At 43.3% G+C, this 27,148-nt stretch overlaps 1 protein-coding gene across 1 annotated transcript in view; it reads left to right on the top strand.

Moving 5' to 3' along the window:
* The window catches only part of LOC126273151 (cytochrome P450 6k1-like), a 159,497-nt gene that overhangs the window by 93,506 nt on the left and 38,843 nt on the right, over positions 1-27,148 (top strand). The window contains exon 5 of the mRNA XM_049976604.1: positions 16,917-17,101. Within this exon, the coding sequence (XP_049832561.1) occupies positions 16,917-17,101 (185 nt within the window). The remainder of the gene's footprint in view (positions 1-16,916; positions 17,102-27,148) is intronic.

The raw sequence follows: 27,148 nt of genomic DNA, 5'->3' as shown, positions 1-27,148 counted from the left end.
GGGACTGATGACCTAAGATGTTAAGTCCCACAGTGTTCAGAGCCATTTTTTTCTCTCATGCGTGTAACATGACCCCACCATCTAAGCCTGTTCGCCCTGACTGCTACATCTATAGAGTTCATTCCCTCTTTTTCTTTGGTTTCCTCATTGTGGACACTCTCCTGCCACTACTCCAATCTACTAGTACCTGCAGTCATCCTAGCTACTTTCATATCCGTAATCTCAACCTTATTGATAAGGTAACCTGTATCCACCCAGCATTCGCTCCCATACAACAAAGTTGGTCGAAAGACTGAACGGTGCACAGATAACTCAGTCTTGGTACTGACTTCCTTCTTGCAGAAGAGAGTAGATCGTAGCTGAGCACTCACTGCATTAGCTTTGCTACACCTCGCTTCCAGTTCTTTCACTATGTTGCCATCCTGTGAGAATATGCATCCTAAGTACTTGAAACCGTCCACCTGTTCTAACTTTGTTCCTCCTATTTGCCACTCAATCCGTTTATATCTCTTTCCCACTGACATTACTTTCGTTTTGGAGATGCTAATTTCTGATCTAGCTCTGAAATATTACTTTGCAAACTTTCAATCGAATCTGCCATCACAACTAAGTCATCCGCATATGCAAGACTGCTTATTTTGTGTTCACATATCTTAATCTCACCCAGCCAGTCTATTGTTTTCAACATATGATCCATAAATAATATGAACAACAGTGGAGACAGGTTGCAGCCTTGTCTTACCCCTGAAACTACTCTGAACCATGAACTCAATTTACCGTCAACTCTAATTGCTGCCTGACTATCCATGTAAAGACCTTTAATTGCTTGCAAAAGTTTGCCTCCTATTCCATAATCTCGTATAACAGGCAATAACTTCCTCCTAGGAACCCGGTCATATGCCTTTTCTAGATCTATAAAGCATAGATACAATTCCCTGTTCCACTCATAACACTTCTCCATTATTTGCCGTAAGCTAAAGATCTGGTCCTGCATCCTCTAAGAGGCCTAAACCCACACTGATTTTCATCCAATTGGTCCTCAACTAATAACCGCACTTTCCTTTCAACAATACCTGAGAAGATTTTACCCACAACGCTGATTAAAGAGATACCTCTGTAGTTGTTACAATCTTTTCTGTTTCCAAGTTTAAAGATTGGTGTGATTACTGCTTTTTTCCAGTCTGAAGGAACCTGTCCTGACTCCCAGGCCATTTCAATTATCCTGTGTAGCCATTTAAGACCTGACATTCCACTATATTTGATGAGTTCCGACTTAATTTCATCCACCCCAGCTGCTTTAATGCACTGCAATCTATTGACCACTTTCTCCACTTCCTCAAATGTGATCCTATTTCCATCATCATTCCTATCCCATTCTACCTCGAAATCTGAAACATTACTGATCGTATTTTCACCTACATTGAGCAACTCTTCAAAATATTCCCTCCATCTGCCCAAGGAATCCACAGGATTCACCAGCAGTTTTCTTGACCTGTCCAAAATACTTGTCATTTCCTTCTTACCTCCCTTTCAAAGACTGCTAATTACACTCCAGAATGGTTTTCCAGCAGCTTGACCCAAAGTCTTCAACCTGTTTCCAAAGTCTTCCCAAGATTTCTTCTTAGATGCTGCAATTATCTGTTTGGCTTTGTTTCTTTCTTCAACATAACTTTCTCTGTCTACCTGAGTTCTAGCATGTAGCGATTTTTGATACACCTTCTTTTTCCTTTTACAGGCTGCCTTGACTATGTCATTCCACCAAGCTGTTTGCTTCATCCTACCTTTACACACTACTGTTCCAAGACATTCTTTAGCCACTTCTAGTACTGTGTCCCTGTACCTTGTCTATTCCTTTTCCAATGACTGTATTTGACTACATTCAACTAACGGGTACCTTTCTGAGATCACTGTTATGTACTTGTGCCTGATTTCCTTATCCAGAAGTTTCACCACTCTTATCCTACTACATATAGACCTGACCTCCTGCACTTTCGGCGTCATAGTACCAGTTTCACTGCAGATTAAATAATGATCAGTTTCATCAAAGAAACCCCTGAATATACGTGTGTCCCTCACAGCCTTTCTGAAATCCTGATTTGTTATTATATAGTCAATGACAGATCTGGTTCCCCTGGCTTCCCCAGTATACCGGTGAATGTTCTAATGTTTAAAAAAGGAGTTTGTGATTACTAAGCCCATACTGGCACAGAAATCCAAGAGTTGTTTCCCGTTCCTGTTGACCTCCATATCATCTCCAAATTTAACCTTATGTTCGATTTCCAATCCTGGCATTAAAATCACCCATGAGCAGAACACTGTCCTTGTCCTTTACTCTACCAACTACATCACTGAGTGCATCATAAAAACTATCCATCTTATCTTGATCTGTCTCTTCACAATGCGAATATACTGACACAATCCTAATTTTCTTGCAAGACACTGTCAAATCTATCCATCCATTCGTTCGTTTACATACCCTATTGCAACTACGCTGGGTTCCATTTCTTCCCTAATGTAAAGCCCTACACTCCATTGTGCTATTCCTGCTTTGACTCCTGACAGGTAGACCTTGTATTCTCCCACTTCCTCTTCTTTCTCATCCCTTACCTGAATGTCACTAATAGCTAAAACGTCCAGCCCCATCTTACTTGCAGCCTGTGTCAGCTCTACCTTCTTCCCAGAGTAGCCCCCATTGATAGACTGTTAACGTAAAAACTCGTCAACTGGTTCTTTGGAATACTTCCTTATTTTTACTACTGAGTTTCCATCTGCCGCTTGTATACAACCCTAGACTTTTTGTAAGTGTGTTAAAACTGTTTTGCTGGCCACTTCTTGGCGCATCGCTTGTTGGCTTCAGCCTCAGGATCTCAGGCCGACGTTTAGTTAACGATTTTTCTGACATCTTGCCAGAAAGAGAAGCTTCAACCTGCAACCGCCACCATGGTTAATCTTAATGCCAGATCTCGTGCTGACGAAACATCTGAAAAATTATTAAACAGACCGTCGACTATAGAAGCCGAGACAAAGGCAAACAGCCGACAATTTTTTTCTCATTCGTTGTGGACGCTTCCGCAAACCGAACCTGATTCAGGTATGAGTCTTCATCCTGCTTTAAGGATCTAAGAACGTCTTTTCAGACTTCTGAGAATAGATTTGGTTCGAGGGAAGCTCGTTCTGCAGTTATTCCTTCAGTTTTTAATTTATCTCTATCCGTACACACTGTAATGGAAGCTTTGGGACTCAGTTTCAAAATCAGTTACCTTTGATTCAGCCCAACGAATTTCTTTACTCCATAGAAGAACAAATCGTTAATCTATGTTCAGTACCTAGATTCCTCGATGGAATGTTTTATGAGGAGCTCTCTGCTCGCTGCATCAGACTCCAAGTTTAACTAGTGCTGTTTTTATTAATTTATTTTCTTTGAAACGTATGACAAAGTGAATACCAAACACGACTGTATGTGTTTTGAGCAACCGCTGCGACAGTTGACAGTTATTATGGAGTTCTTGTGTTGATTATACTTCAAGCTAACGTAAACTTTTGATGTTTCTTTGCCCTTGTACACGCACATCACTATTTTGGATATCTAACTTAAGTTAATGATCATTTCACGAATGTCAGATACCAATAAACATGGCATAGTATTCATATTTGGACTTTCTGGCAAAATGCTTTGTTCGAAATTTCTTTGACGCTGAGAGCTACTAAGGAAGGGTTAGGCTAAAGAGAGACCCGAACCCCACGAGAGCTGCAGGCCTCTAGGCCCTTAGCCACCTCACTGTGCCAGTGCTCGCTCCGATTCTGTTTATTTTCATTTCCCTCAGTTGTCGGGCTAATACTTTATCTGTTACCATTACTGTGTTTTGTATGATAGTGAACAACGTCAAGAACCTAGTTCGTCAAACCTTATTCAGTCAAAACATTCGACGTCCCTCTTTTGGCCACGGTGCAATGTTATCAGCCGTTCGCCTTAACAGGTCGGCAAACCCTCAGACACTGAGATATCAAGGGTTTGCATATGTACGAGGTGTTGCCTCCCCGGACTGCGTCTATCACAAAGACGTCAGACGGCATAACAAGCGCCACCAGAGGTCCTCCGTCCACGGACGTATTGCCTCCGCCGTGTCACATCTGCAGAACTGGATCGACACGAGTTTCTGTATAGGGCGGCGCAAGCCAGTACTACGGCAGTTCGCTCCACCGAAGCTCTGGGCCAATTCTCTTAGCAGCCCATCACTCAGAGCCCGGTCGGAAGCCACCGCAGGGACCCCTATGAATTTCCAGAGACATCCCTAGACCTACCTGTCGTCCAAATACGCCGAACGCCTAACCTCCGTCGTTAGGATTTATTAGTGTCATAGTTTTCACGTCCCACTACGTTTATTCACTCTGTGTTCCGACGCATAGCTGCGTGTGTCTAGAAGGTTGTATTATTTTTATTGAGAATAGTTTTCCTTTGTTGGTAAAACACCATATATTTACAGTAGGCATAGCTGTTGACACATCAGCCACAATAATAATTGCTGTACCAACGATAATTAAGGTATTCAGATAACTAGCTACGTTATATGAAACAAAGTTTAACCACGGTTATGTCGTAGAAAACCTTTGTTCTTCTTTACCTGTCCGTCATTATTTGTTATCGGGCATCTTCCCGTGTGAGATATAGCAGTTCGCATACCAACATTTTTGGGAGAAATTTTAAAGGTGCTGAGTAATACATAATGAGGCAGCTGGTAACCCAGTCTTTTTAAAAGGAGCGTAATCACCTTTTTTGTGCTCCGACAGGAGCATTTTTCTACTGGTATGTCATGATTGTGAAATACAAGGGTTGCACTTTTTCTTCAACTCCTTATTGAACGTAATGAGAACTACACACACAAAATAACGGTGTTTTATCTACACACCACATGTTTCCACGTAATCTCCACCCCGTTGCATCGCCTTCCTCCAGCGCGAAACAAGAGGTGTGTGTGTGTGTGTGTGTGTGTGTGTGTGTGTGTGTGTGTGTGCGCGCGCCCTGTCGGCACCAGTTCCTGTCCTGGGGGCTCAGCCGGTGCTTCAGCCAGCTCCTCATCGTCCTCAAAATGTGTTCCACGAATGGCATCCTTTAATGGTCCAAACAAGCGCAAGTCCGAGGGGGCTAGGTCAGCGCTGTAGGGTGAATGAGGTCACACTGGCTAATCCTGTTTTTCGATGTGTTCAGCAGTCCTCAGACTAGTGTGGGGCCGAGCGTTATCGTGTTGCAGCAAAACGTCTCCTGGCTTGCTGTGGCGCCGAAGCCGCCGAACGCGAGCCTTGAGTTTTGTTAATGTGTTGACACATGCTTCTGAATTAATGGTACCGCCTCTTGGTATCACACCAATGAGAATCACATCTTCACAGACCCAGAACATGGTGATCATGACCTTACCGCGGAAGCAAATGCTCTGAATTTTTTCTTCTCTGGATAATGGTACTAGCGCCGTTCCATCGATTGTCGTTTTGTTTCGGGTTCAAAGTGGTGAACCCAGGTTTCATCACGTGTGACAATCCGGCACAAGAGAGCCTCCACAACAGCTTGAAAACGTTGCAACAAATCAAGACTAATGTTATTTTTGTGCGATTTGTGATCCACCGCTAGACACCCCGGGACCCATCTTGCACACACTTTTGAATATCCAAGAGTGCGGATAATTGCCTCCAAACTTCCTTTGCTGACTGACAGACGCAGCGCCACTGTCGAATCTAATGAGTCTGTCCTCGCGAATGACAACATCAGCTCGCTGCAACATGTTAGGTGTCACAGCCGTGGATGGTCTCCCCGACATCTGCAAATCGTGGAGCTCCGCCGACCCGCCTTCTGACGGCCTCACCCTCCGTGCCCAGCGACTAACTGTACTTGTGTCGACAGCACATGCTCCAGAGACTTTGCACAAGCGTTTGTGAAAATTCCCCACAGTTTCTTTCTCTGCAGTAGAAATTCAATGACGTCACATTGCTTGTAACTTACAACACCTACAGAAGCCATTTTGAAACTGTCCTGCAGCTACGCTATCTGTCTCGGAAGTGACGGAAACTTGGTGCTCTCAGAAGACTTCAGATAATACATACATAACGTTTCGCATTCGTAGCATTGTTTCCGGCTGAGAAAAAAAATGCGGTACATTACTTTCTGGGCAATCCTCGTACTAACACTGATTATTTACATAACTATGGATAAAGAGAAGCCTTCTCAGGAGAAGATCAGTTCTGATTTCGGAGAAACGTCAGCCTCCATAGTTGAGTGTCCAGCTCGGCAGAACATTATGAGAGAGGCCCGAGGTCGAATTCCAGTGAGGTCGAAGATTTTCTCCGCTCTGGGATTGTGTGTTGCGTTGCCTTCATCGCCATTTCATTCTCGTTGACACGCAAGCCTCCGAACTGACGTGAACTGAGAAGAGGCGGAGGAAGCAGGTCCGTGGCACGGGGCACCCACTAGGGTGACGCTCGCCGCGTCGTGCACCCCCCCACGTCATGACCGACGCAGTCCGGGGAGGCGACACCGTGCACACAGGCTCACGTTTCAGTTTCTGGGTGTCTCACGTGACGCCGATTCCTTTAGCCAAACGGCGGGGACATGTCAGAAACATATTCACGCCCTTTCTAACATGCAACTTACCTATCACTCTCACACGTTTTGGAAACTTTACGCCATGACCATTGCACTAAATGCAACTGAAACGTGGGCTATTGTTCAGAGGAAAAGAACGTGGACGCATTTAGAATGCAGATGCATAAAGGATACTAAGAGTGAAGAGGACTGATGCATAAAGTATAGGGCGTACTGGAAAATAAGTTGAGGAAAAATTTTATGGAAAAATTACTAGAAGAAGTGACGGCTCTCTGAGAAATGTGCTGTGGTGTAAATAGATAAAGGTTAGTAATAGTAAGAAGGAATAAAGCACAGTTCAAACGTGTCAATACTAAAAATAACTGCAGAAGATAGCGTAGATTTACCTGCAATCACTCGCTTACTCGTTGCAGAAACAGATGTGGAGAGATTCAAGTTACAAGTACGAGGTGTGTGACAAAACTTATGAGACTGACGACACTGTGAGCGATCTGTTCTACTTGTGTAGACTGGAAAGCGCCATCAGTGAAGTTGTATTTTTATTGTGTGGTACAAAAATGTAACAATAAAATTTAGAACAATGTTATTCAATGATGTTTCGTGTTAAGAGTGGGGAATCTGTGAGTGTGACCTTTGAAAAGTTCAAACAGGCGTTGGGAATATTCCTTATCAAGGTCTGAGGTTTTTCGCTGGCACAAATCATTTTTGGAAGGCCGAGAACACGTTGAAGATGAACGTTGCACAGGGAGCCCTTCAACTTCAAAAACCGACGAAAACATCTTGTCAGATCAGACCCATGTTTAACTGTGAGGATGTTCACGCAGTATCGTATCTCCCATTTCATCTTCATCTACATCCTCTTCCATTTCCATAATATTGTCCTCGAGTACATCGCCCTTGTATAGACCCTCTATATACTCCTTCCACCTTTCTGCTTTCCTTCTTTGCTTAGAACTGGGTTTCCATCTGAGCTCTTGATATTCATGCAAGTGGTTCTCTTTTCTCCAAAGGTCTCTTTAATTTTCCTATACGCAGTATCCATCTTACCCCTAGTGAGATAAGCCTCTGCATCCTTACATTTATCCTCTAGCCATCCCTGCTTAGCCATTTTGCCCTTCCTGTCGATCTCATTTTTGAGACTTTTTTATTCCTTTTTGCCTGCTTCATTTACTGCATTTTTATATTTTCTCCTTTCATCAATTAAATTCAATATTTCTTCTGTTACCCAAGGATTTCTACTAGCCCTCGTCTTTTTACCTACTTGATCCTCTGCTGCCTTCACTACTTCATCCCTCAAACCTACCCATTCTTCTTGTACTGTATTTCTTTCCCCTATTCCTGCCATTTGTTCCCTTACGCTCTCCCTGAAACTCTGTACAACCTCTGGTTAGGCAGTTTATCCAGGTCCCATTTCCTTAAATTCCCACCTTTTTGCAGTTTCTTCAGTTTTAATCTACAGTTCAAAACTAATAGTTTGTGGTTAGAGTCCACATCTGCCCCTGGAAATGTCTTACAATTTAAAACCTAGTTCCTAAATGTCTGTCTTACCATTATATAATCCATCCGAAATCTGTCAGTATCTCCAGGCTTCTTCTATGTATACAACCTTCTTTTATGATTCTTGAACCAAGTCTTAGCTATGATTAAGTTATGCTCTGTGCAAAATTCTACCAGGCGGCTTCCTCTTTCATTTCTTAGCCCCAATCCATATCCACGTACTACGTTTCCTTCTCTCCCTTTTCCTACTACCGAATTCCAGTCACTCATGACTATTAAATTTTCGTCTCTCTTCGCTATCTGAATAATTTCTTTTATTTCATCATACATTTCTTCAATTTCTTCGTCATCTGCAGAGGTAGTTGGCATATAAACTGTAATGTTAAGGGGACCATCATGAACCGCAGTGACCTATTTGTAATTATTGTCTCTGAATAAAAAGATCACTTCTGCTGGCCGCAGAGGGTATTTCCTACGGTTACATTCTTTACTGTCCTCTAGCAGTCCTTTCTCTGTATGGTACAAATTTCTTGGAGCTACGTTACACGTTACTTTCGTCCTTACGTTTTGTTTTGGAAACAATAATACTAACAGAATAATATTGCATAAAGGATGGAACCAGAGCTTTTTTTTCTAAAGAAAAGTTTGAGGGTACTCCGACATTAGACATAATGCAGCGAAAATTACTTATAACTGAAGCATGGGATACCACCCGCCTGCTTTTAGTCATGACATCATCAACATATCGAACTACAAAAAGTATGGTATAGGACTCTTCAGTTGATTTACAGCGCAAGTGAAGCAGGCGATATCGAGAAACGCACAAACATACAAGAGAATGTGGTATCGAATACTTCAGTTTACATCAATTCAAATGAAGTATGCGATTCCCATCAACCCCTTATCAATAAAAGAAAATGGTATCGTACACTTCAGTTGGCCTATAATACACTTTAAATGAAACAGGTGAGTCCAATCAAGCCTCCGACATACAAAACAATACGAGGAAATATTACCGAACACATAGTTTAACTTTTTCCCAACAAAAACTGCACTGGTATTGTTTGTATTACAATTACCAAGACGAAAAAATGAAATAAAAAATTTAGGTCCGTGAAATAAATCTTTGGCACTCTTCCAAGTTCTCAACATCGTAAAAAAATTACTTTGTTGACGAAAATGTGTAGGGGTACGCATCCCTCAGCGTTCCCCCAGAAAATCAGCACTGGATATAACGTTTGTTTCCATGGGTATTAGTTATGTTTGTAATTAATTTGTTCAATGTGGACGTCCACATTTTTGAACACAAATTGGATAAAATAATTGTTTTAAGAGGATTCTGCTTTTGTTGCGTCGTCGGTAAATCAAACTGTCTGATACCACTATAGATCTCTTGATCAATATTTTTACGTACCATTTTCTCAGAACCTACCTGTGTATTAGAAACAAGAATCTCGATCTTGCAGCTGAAGTAACACAATGTGAAACGCCGTTAATTGTCGACTTCAGCTTTCAACGGTCTCTTTTCTTTTTCGGGAAAATCATCATTCTAACAAGTAATTTCAGTGGTTCGGGATGTCATTTGCAACTTTATCCAAGAACATGTCTGAAGCGAGATACATCTCCACTTCATAAGCTCGTGAACTAATGTCCTCCGGAATCACAGCAGCAGTTTCAACAATTCAGGTGCTGTCCTGTTATTGCTCTTTGCTCCTCGCCTCATATCTCATGTTAGATGAGATGGAATGGCTTGTGTTTCTAAAGCATAGCATGGTTTTCTTGTGCTGATTTATTTTTTCAAAAATAAAAAATCTTCATACATATTTTAGAACAGGCGGTTTTGTACCGTCTCTCTGTTTGGGAAGAGTCCATTACAATTCATCTTAATCGGCTTCCAAACGCCCACCAATGAAATCGTGCCACGCAGATACCTCATAAACGTCATACAATGCTACTCTCAAGTTAAATATCAGATTTGAAAAACCTTTTCTACAATTACAATAGTATCTACCTTCAACAGCAAAATGGTCTTCGATGCGCCTTACACGAAATTTTGCTAGCGTGTCGGGGTAATTATTGCGTTTTTTCACCATTTCCGTTATAGATTTTGAAAGCGTCTCCTTCACGACCGACATAAAAAAATTCGGTTTTTATGTAATCCTGTGATGCGTCTACCCCACAAAATAAACAGTTTCTTTTAAGGTAAAATTTCTGAGACAATGATCGATAAATGTAGGACTGATTTCTCACCCTTCCCATTTTAGGATTATGATCCTTCCAATAACATTTATTGCACTTTTAAGAACAACAACAGCGGTACTTGTATGTAAAACATTCTCGGTTTTCTTGCAGCGTCAATTCAGGAAAAAGTTTAAGCTTTCAGCGATAGCCTCCATAGTAATCGTCAGGAGCAACTAAGTTTCTTCACTCCAGAGGTGGAGCCCCTCCACGCCCACACCGGCATGATGGCTAACACAAAAGGTCTACTGCCATCTCTGCATAAGGATTAGTATTCACTAAAGTGAGGTGTCGCAGGATGTGGGTACTGCGATGTTTACGTACGTCTGGTTAATACGCGCTCATCTGGAGATAGATTGGTCGAAATCTGACGAAGGGTAGCGCTTTTAAGGGCAGAGGGAAAAAAGTGCCAAGGGAAAAAACCTCTGCGATAGTTAGGTCGGGTGGTAAGAGCAGTAGCGGTTGTCTTGCTGCCTGCGATAGGTTGTGCAAGGATAGGCTTTGTTAGTGGTGGGTATCATGCTTGTCGATACCTTGGCGTTGTGCGTTGTGCTGCTCGGCGGCTGGCGCTGGGTGCTGGTACAGAGTTTCATCGAATAGAATTTTATGTTTGTTCGTGAGGCTGTGCTCCGCAATTGCCGATTTCTCCAGTTCTCTATTTTTAATATGCCGTTGGTGTTCTTGGGCAGAGGTCGGAAACAGTACGAGTGGTCTGACCTATGTATTTGCTTCCACACTCACAGGGGATAATATAAATTCCAGGGACCCTGACGCCAAGACTGTTCTTAACAGGGCACATCATCTCCTTAATTTTCTTAGAACTCTCCCTATTTTGCTGAATATAGCGCCACAAAAAGGAAGAACCGCAATAGGTGTTTTATCCTCTGTGTGTGCAGCATTTTCACGTTTCCTTTTCTTGGAGAACGCTGCCTCTAAAGTGAGTGCGCCATAGCCATTTTTTCGGAACACGTCCTTCAGATGGTTAATTTCGGACTTCAAGTGGTCCTCGTCAGAAACAGTTTTTGGTCTGTATACCAACGTGTTCAAAACGGCTCTCTTCTGAACAGGGAGATGGAAACTCTGTGCATTAAGGTATAAATCGGTATCGGTCGGCTTACGGTACACAGAGTGGCCGAAACGCCCGGCCGACTGCCGTCGCACTAAAACGTCTAAGAATGGAAGCCTTCCTTCCTTATCCATTTCGACAGTGAACCGGATGTTCGGATATATACTGTTCATGTGTTCCATGAATTGTTCGAGAGCTCCTGCGCCGTGGTCAGATCATAAATGTATCTTCAACATAATGATATAATAAGGACGGACGGAGGGGAGCCGAATTTAATGCACATTCCTCAAAATTCTCCATAACAAAGTTAGCCACTCATGAGGACAACGGAGAGCCCACCACCATACTATCCGTCTTTTCATAAAATGTATTACCACACAAGAAGTAGGTGGTCGTCATCACAAGCCGGATCAACTTTACAGTTTGAGGAGGAAAAAGATCCGCCAGCAGTTTCGAAGTGTTCTCCACAGGAACCTTTGTGGACAGCTTGTATGTAGGAGAACCAATTGCACTGACAATAGGTCTCAAGGGAACATTATCCTGACCTGGGAGGTCTAGGAGCTCGGACTCTGAGATTTTTCGTAACGTCATCTGGCAGACCGGAATCTTCAGTAGCTCCATAGTTTTTCTGCTGTACGTCAAAGTTGGGTCCCGTTTAAGACATTTGTAAGTACTGTCCTCCATCAGTGATGTCATTTTGCTACGATATTCGGTAGTGTTAAGAACGACGGTGGAATTTCCTTTGTCATCTGGTAATACGACAAGATCTTCATCTCTCCGAAGTAAACGTAGCCCCTCCTCCTCCTCTCCTCTCTACTAATATTACGTCTCGGAGGCTTAGCTGAGGCCAGAAAGCGACGTAGTAATCGCACTTCGTCGGCGTCGTCCTGTGCACTGCACTGATAAGATCCACTACGGGTATAGTACGTGGTGTAGGAGAAACATTCAAACCCTTATTAAGGGACGAGTTGGCTCCTTTGTCCAGGTTTTTCTCCGATAGGTTGGCGACAGTGCGTGCTGTTTCACGTGATGACTGCAAGACGCTCAAATTTCTTTCCTTGTTTATCCGATGTATAACTAAGATGTGCTCTTTGATGTGCAGCCGTCCACCCACTCCCAGTCAAACGGCGAGAGAACAGTAGATAACAAAAGATGCGCAGATCCGCCAAGTATCTCGTTGTAACCGTGGACTCGAGACTAACGTGGAAACCCCACAAAGACGAGGTCCACAGAAATGTCTGTGTCAGAATGTCCATCCTATACCCAGTCCTCAACACAACCAGCTCCTTTCCCTGCTCTGTAGGAGGCTAGTAATGGAGTATACCTGCCTTGTCTGGGGATACGCGGTGAAGCACCACCTGGACAGACTCCAGAGGCTGCAGAACCGCGCCCTCAGGAGCGCACTGCATCTACCCATGGGATTCCCCAGCGACGACCTGCACGCAGCCGAAATCCCCCTCCTAAAGAAAGATTCCAAAATCTGGCAAGGGCTTTCTACGAGAGCTCTTCCATTTCTGTAAATAACATGATCCACTTCCTAGGTCGGTATGACATGCCCCGTGATAAGCACAAACTTCCTATGACGATCTTCGACGACTAAGTCGAAGAGAAAAATCCCAAAATCTCCAAGTCCTATTACCAATCCTTAATCCTTATAAGACCCAACATCTTGCCAAACTCAGGCAAGTACACCACCAGAAAACAACCACAATACACAGACAGCCAAAACAATCATAGATGATCACACACACACGAAACATACATTGTGGACTAAAAGCCAACAGGCAATAAACTCCTCCATACACTTCCTCAAGGAGGGGAAAGTAAAAGGTGTGTGTGTGTGTGTGTGTGTGAGAGAGAGAGAGAGAGGGAGAGAGAGAGAGAGAGAGAGAGAGAGAGAGAGAGAGAGAGAGAGAGAGACAGACAGACAGACAGACAGACAGAGACAGAGAGAGACATAGAGAGAGATAGCAGCGAAGACAGTCAGTTGCGCCTGACTATGGCGATGGAGGCTATCGACGAAAGCTTGAGGTTTTATCCTGAAAACCGAGAATGTTTTACATATAAGTGCCATCGTGAAAGAGTTCGTTCTCATAAACAGCGGTACAGTTCACCATAACAACATTTTTACCATTTTTTCTCCTCTTATACTTTCTCAAAAACGTTTGTATGTATTTTTCCTTCACTGTATCAGATGTACTCCGTTCGTAGGACTCTCGCTACAAAGTCATAGGTCACGCTAGTATATTAGCCCACTGACGAACGTGACTAAACATAGGTCACTAATTACTGACGCCTTCTCCACTGACATATCTAACAGTGGTCAGTAAAGGACCTTGCTGAAAGCACACGTTTTCGTCATCGTAGCATAGAAATACAGAGAATGATTGTACTGATAAATACACGAAGCAAGAAAAGAGAATATTGCAACAACAACAAAAAAAGATGTCGTTAACCAAGTGATTTCCATAAAACTGATAAATCGCTGTATTATGGTTGTATTAAAAAACTATATTTTTGGGCACTATCTTCATCTTTTTGAAAACGTATTTCATTGCTCTAGAACTTTTCTCAGAGAAAAGTTTTCGTCAAATTGGCCAGTTCTCAGATATTGCACACTTTATGGCGCCCAAACAGATAATCATCGAAACGTGAAAAACTAGCGTTTTTTGTTGTAGCTTGGAAGGCGTGTAGGTAACGATTACTCTTGCCAAGGTTAACAGGACCTCAAATAAAACAGTCTGTTTCACACTTCTATCAACAAGTACAAATCACAAAAAGGGGGCGAAACTGAAAAGAAAATTTTTGTAAGCAATAATTGGCATCAGTAAGCTTATGTTATACCGGTGTTTCTTCTTTACATGTTTCTTGATCCCAGCTTCTTGAGATCTCTTGTGAAGCGTCACAATAATAATGTATGATAGTTCAGATAAACCTTATTACACTTCCTCAACATTTCAATATTCCACCTGGTACAGCTTATCCTAGAATTGGAAGCTGATTGCTGTGTTTTAATCAAGTAATGCCCTTTCAATTATATTGGCATTTATTACTGGTTGTGATGTGAACTGGTGCTTGGCAGTGTTGGTGAGTATTCAAAATCTACTTCCAATTAATGTTCATTTATCAATAAGAATAATGTTCGTCATTGAAATGCAATAGCAATGAAGTTACACAATAGTTGGTAATTTAACTGTTGAAACCGCTGGTTTATTGGCATTTCTGGAAAAGAACACTCTTATCCTCTCATTCGATCAGCAAATTCAATGTAACCGTTTGTATATGCAATTGGACTTTTTACGTCGTAAATCATTCTAATGAATGAACTGATTTGCATTAAAGTGTTGCTAAGCGACCTGATCAATAAGGTGATATGTGTCCTAATTAAAACGGAACCTCGATATTTTGAATAAATTTTCGGTTCGTTTTCATCAAAAATCATTATTTGTCTCAAAAAGTAATTTTAAACTTAGTGCGTTAAATCGAAGCAGATATGCAGTTATTATTTGCGATTTACTGGAAAGTTCAATCACGCGCTAGCGTGTACCATGTTTCAAATTGAGCGCCCAGGTTTCAATTTTCGTTGATGGACTAAACGGCTTTTTGTAATGACGTGATGTGTCTAACTCACGTAAAGTCCAAATGAACCTGCGTTTGTCTCTATTTGACCCAAAATCACAAAATGAAATTCACCGTACAGGCCAACGAACCGTACACGCGCACTTTTAGCACTCTAAATGGTAACTCGTCTAAAAGCCGCACATAAATTCACATTTTTTACATGCATACAAAAATCAAAACCCTTTATATTAAACAGATAAATTATGGCACCCAACTACTAATTAAACATTTCCTACTCTAAATAAACTTCAAGAACTTGTATTTCATAATCAATAAAATTTTATCCCATGAAAGAAACTATTAGCCTGCTAAAACTGATTGAGATTACTGTCAACTCGTGTCTGACGATGACGTCACGAACTGATACTTGCTTGGAATGGGCGAAATACCTGTACTGAAAAATACTATCAGTTGAGTAATTTACGGACTTTTATGACGAATCTGGTACCCCTTGCATCGCTACAATGTGTCGACAAAAGTCTGTGGACTTCCTGCAGTAGCCGACCATTGCCAACCTTTAAGATGTAACACTGCTTCATTTAACTTCATGTTCATTACAATAGTTACCACATTTCAACACAAACTTTGCTTTCACGAAAGTTTATAATTTTCGTGCGTTCCCACCATGGTATGGCGAGACGGCGTAGCAGCTGATGCACTAGTCTCGCATTGGGGAGACAGGAATTCATCCTCAGAACCAACCATCCAGATTTGGGTTTCCGTGGTTTCTCTGTTCACTCTAGGCGAATGCCGAGATGGTTCTTTGAGAAGGCTACGCCGTTTCCTTCCACTCTGATATAAAAAATCCGAGTAACACTCCGTCTCTAATGACTTTAGCTGTTCACACGGCGTAAACCACTTCACTTACTTCCATAATTCTACCGCAGCAGACGATCAATGGGCCTACGAATCGGACACCGAACATGTGTTGTCGGTATTAATCAGCATGGAAATTCGTTTCCATGGCGGTCACAGTGCTGCATCTGCCTCGTTATTGTTTTAAACTATACCAATTGTTGGAAGGACGTGTATTGTCGACATGAATGCACAGATGTTCACTATAATCTCTAAATGACACTTATTGGCATAAAAAACATATGTCCATGTAGATACCATCAAGAAAAGAATTTTACTGACTGATGTCTGCTTGATGATGAACGTGATAATTTAATAGCTAAATGACCCACAATAATTTAAATTTTATATAGAAATACATACACGGCGTTGTGCCATGTGTTTTATTGCAAATCCACATTATAACGATGTCTATTTGTTGAAAATCACCACAAAAATCAAATCCTGTGTTCGCCTATGGTTCAATTACTGTCGCTCACTGCCTACAATCCTTCAGTTCTACGGTTACTGCCGTTGTTCTGTTTCTCATGTGACGTCACGTGTCTCTCTGATTTCCTTGCTCGTATTTGGTTTATTTTTTTTAAGTCTCTAGGAAACGGTGCCGTTTATCGGAAATGCTATAGTAATTCTGTTCAATGGTAGATTATAGATATAATAGATGCTGAGTACACTGCTGGGTAATTATCACTCACTTCTTCATTTGCGCTCTGAAGATACAATTAACATAATATGAAAGGTTGCTATACAGGCTTTGCATACGATTTACACACAGCATTTAGTTCATTAAATGTGTGTACATTTCTCTTTTGTATACTCATGTCTCCTATTACCCACACCATGAATTAATGTTAAACTCGGTTTAGGATGTCCAATTAGTGTTAAATATTATGATCCTATTCGCCGAATATGGTTGACTAACGAAAGGTCCGGGATAACATTCGTCTCATCTACAATTGTGTGTTAACTAACTACACCAATTTCAGTTAAATCTTAGGGAAACAGATAAAAATAATAAGATGAATATTACTGGTGCCTTCAACATTTCAGGGTCAAGTGTGGCTTCAGTGACGTCAGCAGCTTTTTTCGGAAGATGATTGCGGATACTGTGGCCTACAGAGAGGAGAATGGCGTCATGAGGAAGGATTACATGCAGCTTCTGATACAGCTCAAAAACAAAGGGTTCCTTGATGGGGACAAGGTGCAGCAGAACGGGAACAAAGTGGAAAACATAAGTGAGTGCTTTGGATTCTTTCACCTACAGTTTTACAGAGTATTCGTTGCGGTCTCTCCACTGTCACACATTACCTCTAAATTATAGACAGTGTACGCTGTGGAACGTGAGGAACTGATTATTTCTACTGATTTAACTTTTCTGTTGATTCATGTGTTTTCCAACCAGTAACGCTGTCGGATACAAAGGGCTTGTGTACATTAAGAAATACACACCTCGGCAGTATCACATCAGCTGATATTATTATCAAAAATTGAGATTAATGTCAAAAGCTGGTATGTGCTCCCTACAAAGTAAACTTTTTATTTTGATGTACAGGATGATCGGGAGTCTACCAGTAAATTATTTAAGATTATTGAGGTTGGTTAAACGACTGTTCTGATCAGACAAAGCAACGACTGGTGGTATCAACGTCTAGCGTTGAATTTGATCAAATTCATTGATTCTACTTGTATTACGCTATTTTAGAATATGTTCTAGATTGGAATCACAGAACAATATCATTTCGATTCGAGTAGTTGTACTATATTCGATATCAGCTACCTCATGAGACACAAAATATGCTGTTTCTACTTGCTCGTAACTATTATAATTTTGTCTGTGTTTTTATCTACATCTACATCTACATGACTACTCTGCAATTCACATTTAAGTGCTTGGCAGAGTTTTCGTCGAACCACAATCATACTATCTCCCAACCATTCCACTCCCTAACAGCGCGCAGGAAAAACGAACATCTAAACCTTTCTGTTCGAGCTCTGATTTCTCGTATTTTATTTTGATGATCATTCCTACCTATGTATGTTGGGCTCAACAAAATATTTTTGCATTCGGAAGAGAAAGTTGGTGACTGAAATTTCGTAAAAAGATCTCGCCGCGACGAAAAACGTCTTTGCTGTAATGACTTCCATCCCAATTCGCGTATCATATCTGCCACACTCTCTCCCCTATTACGTGATAATACAAAACGAGCTGCCATTTTTTGCACCCTTTCGATGTCCTCCGTCAATCCCACCTGATAAGGATCCCACACAGCGCAGCAATATTCTAAAAGAGGACGAACGAGTATAGTGTAAGCTGTCTCTTTAGTGGACTTGTTGCATCTTCTAAGTGTCCTGCCAATGAAACGCAACCTTTGGCTCACCTTCCCCACAATATTATCTATGTGGTCTTTCCGACTGAAGTTGTTCGTAATTTTAACACCCAGGTACTTAGTTGAATTGACAGCCTTGAGAATTGTACTATTTATCGAGTAATCGAATTCCAACGGATTTCTTTTGGAACTCATGTGGATCACCTCACACTTTTCGTTATTTAGCGTCAACTGCCACCTGCCACACCATACAGCAATCTTTTCTAAATCTGTTTGCAACTGATACTGGTCTTGGGATGACCTTACTAAATTACAGCATCATCTGCGAACAACCTAAGAGAACTGCTCAGATTGTCACCCATGTCATTTATATAGATCAGGAACAGCAGAGGTCCCAGGACGCTTCCATGGGGAACACCTGATATCACTTCAGTTTTACTCAATGATTTGCCGTCTATTACTACGAACTGCGACCTTCCCGACAGGAAATCACGAATCCAGTCGCACAACTGAGACGATACCCCATAGGCCCGCAGCTTGATTAGAAGTCGCTTGTGACGAACCGTGTCAAAAGCTTTCCGGAAATCTAGAAATACGGAATCAACTTGAGATCCCCTGTTGATAGCGGCCATTACTTCATGCGAATAAAGAGCTAGCTGCGTTGCACAAGAGCGATGTTTTCTGAAACCATGCTGATTACGTATCAATAGATTGTTTCCTTCGAGGTGATTCATAATGTTTGAATACAGTATATGCTCCAAAACCCTACTGCAAACCGACGTCAATGATATAGGTCTGTAGTTAGATGGATTACTCCTCCTACCCTTCTTAAACACTGGTGCGACATGCGCAATTTTCCAATCTGTAGGTACAGATCTATCGGTGAGCGTAATCTGAAAGGAACCTAATCGGTATACAATCTGGACCTGAAGACTTGCCCGTATCAAGCAATTTGAGTTGCTTCGCAACCCCTAAGGTATCTACTTCTAAGAAACTCATGCTAGCAGCTGTTCGTGTTTCAAATTCTGGAATATTCCATTCGTCTTCCTTGGTGAAGGAATTTCGGAAAACTGCGTTCACTAACTCCGCTTCAGCGGCACAGCCGTCTGTAACAGTACCATCGGCACTGCGCAGCGAAGGTATTGACTGCATCTTGCCGCTTGTGTACTTTACATACGACCAGAATTTCTTCGGATTTTCTACCAAATTTCGAGACAATGTTTCGTTGTGGAACCTATTAAAGGCATCTCGCATTGAAGTCCGTGCCAAATTTCGCGCGTCTGTAAATTTTAGCCAATCTTCGAGATTTCGCGTTCTTCTGAACTTCGCATGCTTTTTCCGTTGCCTCTGCAACAGCGTTTGGACCTCTTTTGTGTCCCTCTCTTACCAATTTATAAGGCATGAATCTCTCAATTGCTGTTGCTACTATATCTTTGAATTTGAGCCACATCTCGTCTACATTTGCATAGTCAGTTCGGAAGGAATGGAGATTGTCTCTTAGGAAGGCTTCTAGTGGCACTTTATCCGCTTTTTTTAAATAAAATTATTTTGCGTTTGTTTCTGGTGGATTTGGAAGAAACGGTATTGAGCCTAGCTACAACGACCTTGTGATCACTAATCCCTGTATCAGCCATGATGCTCTCTATCAGCTCTGGATTGTTTGTGGCTAAGAGGTCAAGTATGTTTTCGCAACCATTTACAATTCGCGTGGGTTCGTGGACTAACTGCTCGAAATAATTTTCGGAGAAAGCATTTAGGACAATCTCGGAAGATGTTTTCTGCCTACCACCGGTTATGAACAAGTATTTTTGCCAACGTATCGAGGGAAGGTTGAAGTCCCCACCAACTATAACCGTATGAGTGGGGTATTTATTTGTTACGAGACTCAAATTTTCTCTGAACTGTTCCGCAACTATATCATCGGAGTCTGGGGGTCGGTAGAAGGAGCCAATTATTAACATTATTAACATAGTTCACTACAAGATAAACCACTACTGACAGACACAAACACTCCACCACCAATTATGCCTAATCTATCTTTCCTGAACCCCGTCTGAGACTTCGTAAAAATTTCTGCAGAACTTATTTCAGGCTTTAGCCAGCTTTCTGTACCTATAACGATTTCAGCTTCTGTGCTTTCTATTAGCGCTTGAAGCTCAGGGACTTTCCCAGCACAACTACAACAATTTACAACTACAATTCCGACTGTTCCTTGATCCAAGCACGTCCTGTATTTACCATGCACACTTTGAGATTGCAGCCCACCCCATATTTCCCGAGGCCTTCTAACCTAAAAAACTACCCAGTCCACGCCACACAGCCTCCGCTACCCGTGTAGCCGCCAGCTGAGTGTAGTGAACTCCTGATCTATTCAGCGGAACCCGAAACCCCACCACCCTCTGGTGCAAGTCAAGGAATCTGCAGCCAACACGGTCGCAAAACCGTCTGGGCCTCTGATTCAGACCCTCCACCCGGCTCTGCACCAAAGGTCCGCAATCAGTTCTGTCGACGATGCTGCAGATGGTGAGTTCTGCCTTCATCTCGTAAGCAAGACCGGCAGCCTTCACCAAATCAGATAGCCGCTGGAATCCAGAGAGAATTTCCTCAGATCCAAAGCGACACACGTCATTAGTGCCGATATGTGCCACCACCTGCAGCTTGCTGCACCCTGTGCTCTTCATGGCATCTGGAAGGACCCTTTCCACATCAGGAATGACTCCTCCTGGAATGCACACAGAGTGCACACTGGATTTCTTCCCCTCCTTAGCCGCCGTATCCCTAAGGGGCCCCATTACGCGCTTCACATTGGAGCTCCCAACTACCAATAAGCCCACCCTCTGCGATTGCCCGGACCTTGAAGGCCGAGAATGATCCTCTGAAACAGGGCAGGCAGTTGCATCTGGCTCAGCCAGAGACAGTGCCTGAAACCTGTTTGTCAGACGCACCGGGGAGGCTTTCTGATCAGCCTCCGGGGACGTCTTTCGCTGCCTGCCTCTCCTTGGAACGACCTCCCAACCAACCACAGGCGAGGGCTCAGCCCCACTTTGGGCAGCAACCGGGGCAACCACAGCGGCAGACCGGTCTGGGGACAGACGGGACGAGGTTGACATCCCCGTTTTACCCAAGTCCGGCTCCCCACAGTGGTGGCCATTGGCAACAGCCTCCAGCTGCGCGACCGAAGTCAGCGCCGCTTGCTGCTGTGAGCGAAGGGATGCCAAGTCAGCCCTTATCCGAACACAGCAATCGCAGTCCCTCTTCATTCTAATCGATGTTGAACAACAGTTCCTGAAACACGAGTCTGTGCCTAGATAACGCAAGCGAAACACGCAAAGAATGTATTAACTAACCTGTACAAATGCCTAACGACTGCGCTACGATCTGCTTGAATTTACGATTACAGTAACTAAAACTCGAAATTACACCTCCTATACGAAACTCACACGCAATTGAAGTAGGAATCTGCGAAGTAAACACTAAAGCGCGATGCTACAACTCTCAAATACTAAAATACGCCCGAAATTTATGAATTAAACAATGCAAGTACCAAAAACACGCAAAGGAATTAAGAATTAAACTATGTAACAAATAAGTAAGCTAGGGGTATACGACTTGCTGCTGCAGCTGCTTATCCAACGGCGGTAGGGAGCAAACTGGCTGTGACCAACCCACACTGGCCGTTCAAAACAAAATCAGAAGACAGACAACTACGCAAATTTACACTATACAGGTACTAAGGTGCGATGCTACAACTCTCAAATACTAAAATACGCCCGAAATTTATGAATTAAACAATGCAAGTACCAAAAACACGCAAAAAAATTAAGAATTAAACTATGTAACAAATAAGTAAGCTAGGGGTATACGACTTGCTGCTGCAGCTGCTTATCCAACGGCGGTAGGGAGCACACGCCTTGCTCGCCTGTTGCTCCCAGTAGATTTCCGTCTTGTTCACGAGGTAACAGGGATCACACCTCATATGAATTTAAGTCTATCTGAACAATCGATACTTGCATTCATTTTATTTCACGCTGAGGGCAAACTGGTCCAAATACAGATTTAGAGAAAAGAGAATAGAAGGCCGCAAAGAATGTCCATTCTATAAGAATGAGAATTAAATGTTGAACATAGATTGAACCTGATTTTTTGGATGCTGAAAAATGGAGGAAGATTGTGGTTTAACGTCCCTTCGATATGGAAGTCACTAGGAACAGGGTCCACGCTCAGGTGGTTTCGGATATTGGGAAGAAAATGGGTCGTGCCCTTCTCAAAGGAACCGTCCTACATTTGTCTGGGACGATTTAGGAAAATCACGGTAACCGAAATCTGGATGATCAGACACAGATTTGAAACGACGTCCTCCCTCTCGGCCCATTTGGACTTTGTATGATCATTACTACTAGGGACATTAACTAAATTGTCTGAAGTCCCATATCACATAAAAAGTTGTCTGTATGCAGTCCATTAGATTTCGAGCGTCCAGTCGCGTAGACATTCCGGCGAACGTTGTAGCGAGCCAGCTCTCCCGCAGGTACGCTTCAACAAATAAATAGTTCCTATACCAATAACCCTCTCGGCAGTTTCCTTGTGGATCGACTGCCTCTCCACATGCGGACGAGGATACAGACTTTCTGTTGCCAAAAATATGTCCGACATCTTCCGAGTGAGCCGACGCTAGCTCGGTGTATGGCCAAAACATTGTTTATTGCTTCGCTCTCAACTGATAATGTTTTACGTCCTCCAAGTTCGTCGAACGTAATGTAGCAACTGAGGCAATAAAGGTTCCCTTCCAGGTTCTATGCTATCTATTGAGTATCAAAATACTTCATTGACTAACGATAATAATTTCGATTTTTTATATAGGTTTACTGGTTTCGTTTACTGTAGCATGAGAAGGAAGAGGTAACAGGATACGCAAAACAGGGCCAACGACTACGAGAACTTTTTAATGTTTGTCATCAATAGCAAAAAAACAAATTCTTCTCTCACCTAAAATGTAGTTAAACTCATCCAAAAACCACTTTTTCTGTTTAAAACATTCTTCCACAACCTCTTCTGTTTCCTCAGGTTAACTTTTATTCTCTTAAAATTCAAGCTGACAAAATATAGAGATAATTTCCATAATAACTCAATTAAAATGATATAATTCCATTAATAGACATGCAAATATTACAATAAAAATCTCACAGAAAAAAGAGACATTCTGCGATGGGCGCATTAAGACTTGTGCGCACCCTTTCAGAATCGTTCCTTACCTTCCCAGCGGCTAGACACTACATGAAAAGAGAGATGTACTAATTCTATAGTCACGTAAGAAACACATATCTTAACATTTAACGCAACTTGTTAAACTGAGTCTGTTTACATTGGGTCAGCGACTACAGGTGTAAAGATAGCGCATGTAGCCTAGAGATTCATGACTCTACGATTTCTGGTGAAGAAATCGTGTTTCTGAGTGAGTCAAAAGTGTGGCAATATACGGCCGAAATGTCTATCGAATAAAAGCAGTTTTTGTAGTCAGTCAATATACACTCCTGGAAATGGAAAAAAGAACACATTGACACCGGTGTGTAGTCAGTCAATATACACTCCTGGAAATGGAAAAAAGAACACATTGACACCGGTGTGTCAGACCCACCATACTTGCTCCGGACACTGCGAGAGGGCTGTACAAGCAATGATCACACGCACGGCACAGCGGACACACCAGGAACCGCGGTGTTGGCCGTCGAATGGTGCTAGCTGCGCAGCATTTGTGCACCGCCGCCGTCAGTGTCAGCCAGTTTGCCGTGGCATACGAAGCTCCATCGCAGTCTTTAACACTGGTAGCATGCCGCGACAGCGTGGACGTGAACCGTATGTGCAGTTGACGGACTTTGAGCGAGGGCGTATAGTGGGCATGCGGGAGGCCGGGTGCACGTACCGCCGAATTGCTCAACACGTGGGGCGTGAGGTCTCCACAGTACATCGATGTTGTCGCCAGTGGTCGGCGGAAGGTGCACGTGCCCGTCGACCTGGGACCGGACCGCAGCGACGCACGGATGCACGCCAAGACCGTAGGATCCTTCGCAGTGCCGTAGGGGACAGCACCGCCACTTCCCAGCAAATTAGGGACACTGTTGCTCCTGGGGTATCGGCGAGGACCATTCGCAACCGTCTCCATGAAGCTGGGCTACGGTCCCGCACACCGTTAGGCCGTCTTCCGCTCACGCCCAAACATCGTGCAGCCCGCCTCCAGTGGTGTCGCGACAGGCGTGAATGGAGGGACGAATGGAGACGTGTCGTCTTCAGCGATGAGAGTCGCTTCTGCCTTGGTGCCAATGATGGTCGTATGCGTGTTTGGCGCCGTGCAGGTGAGCGCCACAATCAGGACTGCATATGACCGAGGCACACAGGGCCAACACCCGGCATCATGGTGTGGGGAGCGATCTCCTACACTGGCCGTACACCTCTGGTGATCGTCGAGGGGACACTGAATAGTGCACGGTACATCCAAACCGTCATCGAACCCATCGTTCTACCATTCCTAGACCGGCAAGGGAACTTGCTGTTCCAACAGGACAATGCACGTCTGCATGTATCCCGTGCCACCCAACGCGGTCTAGAAGGTGTAAGTCAACTACCCTGGCCAGCAAGATCTCCGGATCTGTCCCCTATTGAGCATGTTTGGGACTGGATGAAGCGTCGTCTCACGCGGTCTTCACGTCCAGCACGAACGTTGGTCCAACTGAGGCGCCAGGTGGAAATGGCATGGCAAGCCGCTCCACAGGACTACATCCAGCATCTCTACGATCGTCTCCATGGGAGAATAGCAGCCTGCATTGCTGCGAAAGGTGGATATACACTGTACTAGTGCCGACATTGTGCATGCTCTGTTGCCTGTGTCCATGTGCCTGTGGTTCTGTCAGTGTGATCATGTGATGTATCTGACCCCAGGAATGTGTCAATAAAGTTTCCCCTTCCTGGGACAATGAATTCACGGTGTTCTTATTTCAATTTCCAGGAGTGTATATGACGGGAATATCAGTTGAAGTAATAAAGTTTCTGCAGCCGTAAACCTGTAGAACATCTCCTCAGTCAGCGTGCGGCAGAGATATCAATTGAAAAATTGAGTTTCTGAGATCGTAAACCTATTACAGACCATTCATTGGACCAGCTGAAAGTCTGTCAGTACGTGGTAAAAATATCGGCTTAATAAACGAAATATCAGTGGCTGTAAAACTAGCGCCCGCCTTTTGAATGAGACAATAAACTGTCGGTACATGGTCGAAATTTCGGTTAAGGAAATCAAGTGCCTGTGGCCATAAATCTGTTGGCCATGTTCCAAGTGAGCCATCCGTCTGTTGGTACGTAGCGGAAATATCGTCTGAAGAATCGTATAGTTTTCGGTTATAAACATCTTACCATCTTCAGAGTGAGCACTCATCCGCCGAAATACCATCCGATTATGGGATTAGAGAAATGAAGTTTCTGTCGTGGTAAATCTATTTGCCATGTTTCGAGTCACCAGAGAAGTTGTCAGTACGCAGCTTAAGAGTAACAGCGTAAGCAGACATCAGGCACACAAGTGTCGCTAGCGCCTTCATCGATGAGGTCATCGAGGAGTTATGGGATTTCCCAACCATTTCCCTCTCTCCCCCCCCCCCCCTCTTGCCACCGTCTGACAATGACCGAGAGCCATACATATAAAATGGTTGGAAATTGAGTTTTTGGCCGGAAACTCAAAGAATACGCCAATTGCGCTTTTGTGTTTCCTATGGAAGTAGGGCTATTGACCTAAGTATAAATTTCTGGGAAATTCAAGATGTCGCATTGTCTCGGTCACTGACTTTGAATACTGGCCCTGGCTCTATGTCGTCACAATCCAAGACTTGGAATATGAGCTCCAGCCTAACCATGACATCGGAATCCAAGATGACTGACCTGGAATGTTGATCGAAAATGGTGACTGGGACATACTGGTACAGCCCTGTGACGTCAGAATCCAAGGTTTGGAATACTGACACGAACTTTATGATCCAGTTCAAACCTGCTGGTCTATTTACAACAGTGTAGAATTCTGGTACACTCTTGCAGGGGTGGAGCACAGGAAAGTGACTCTGTGAAGTCACAGTCCGCCTCAGATCCATCGGGCTGTTTATAGCAGTGTGGAATTCTGCCGTATTTCCCAGAGCTGGAATACTGGCACTGTCTCTATGACGTCACAGTCCAGCTCAGACCTGTTGGGATATTTATAACGGTGTGTAATTCTGGCATACTGGCCTAGACTTAAGAAACTGGGACAGGGTCTATGAGTCTGAATCCAAGTTCTGGAATGCTGGCACTATGATGTCAGTGACAAAGGATGTTTGTGCAGCTCCAGGCCGGTCTGATGACCTGTGTGACATGATCCCTTTGAAGCTATTATTCAATCAGAGGTCACTGCATACCGCTTCTCCTAAGTTGGATCAGTGCACTGTGTCTTTATTTAAACGAACAGCAGGAAGTAAAAGGCCATCCAGACACACCTCATCCTACCAAGCCGACTTATTCCCCTCAGTTAAAGTCCAAACTGTATGCTGCGTAGTAGCAACCTTTGCATCTCTACTGAAACAAATACCTTTGCAGACAGAGCTCCTTCTCCGCGGCCAAAAACTCGTCCACCACACAGCACTACCACACTCAGAAGGTTGGGCAGAGCTGAACGCAGCCGGGGTCGCCGTTTTGTGCAGGACGAAAGAGCCCGGCAGCTGGTAGTCAGCCAGCCATACGTAAGTGACAGCTTCGGACACAGAGACGCCAAATGCATACAACTTATTCGATAATCTAACGTGCAACGGAGCGTAGTAGCTCCAGATCCCAGTACTAGAATGCTGCTTTGACACCACTGCAGTAACACTCTGCATGACTCGAGCTGAAATGACGACAAACATGAATGCAAGAAGCACTAAAGTAGTCTACGGCCAATAAATATACTAC

Source organism: Schistocerca gregaria, chromosome 5 (genome assembly GCF_023897955.1).
Source record: "Schistocerca gregaria isolate iqSchGreg1 chromosome 5, iqSchGreg1.2, whole genome shotgun sequence".
Taxonomy (NCBI): Eukaryota; Metazoa; Arthropoda; class Insecta; order Orthoptera; family Acrididae; genus Schistocerca; species Schistocerca gregaria.
Note: the sequence above shows the minus strand (reverse complement) of the source record. Positions and strands in the feature narration are given on the sequence as shown.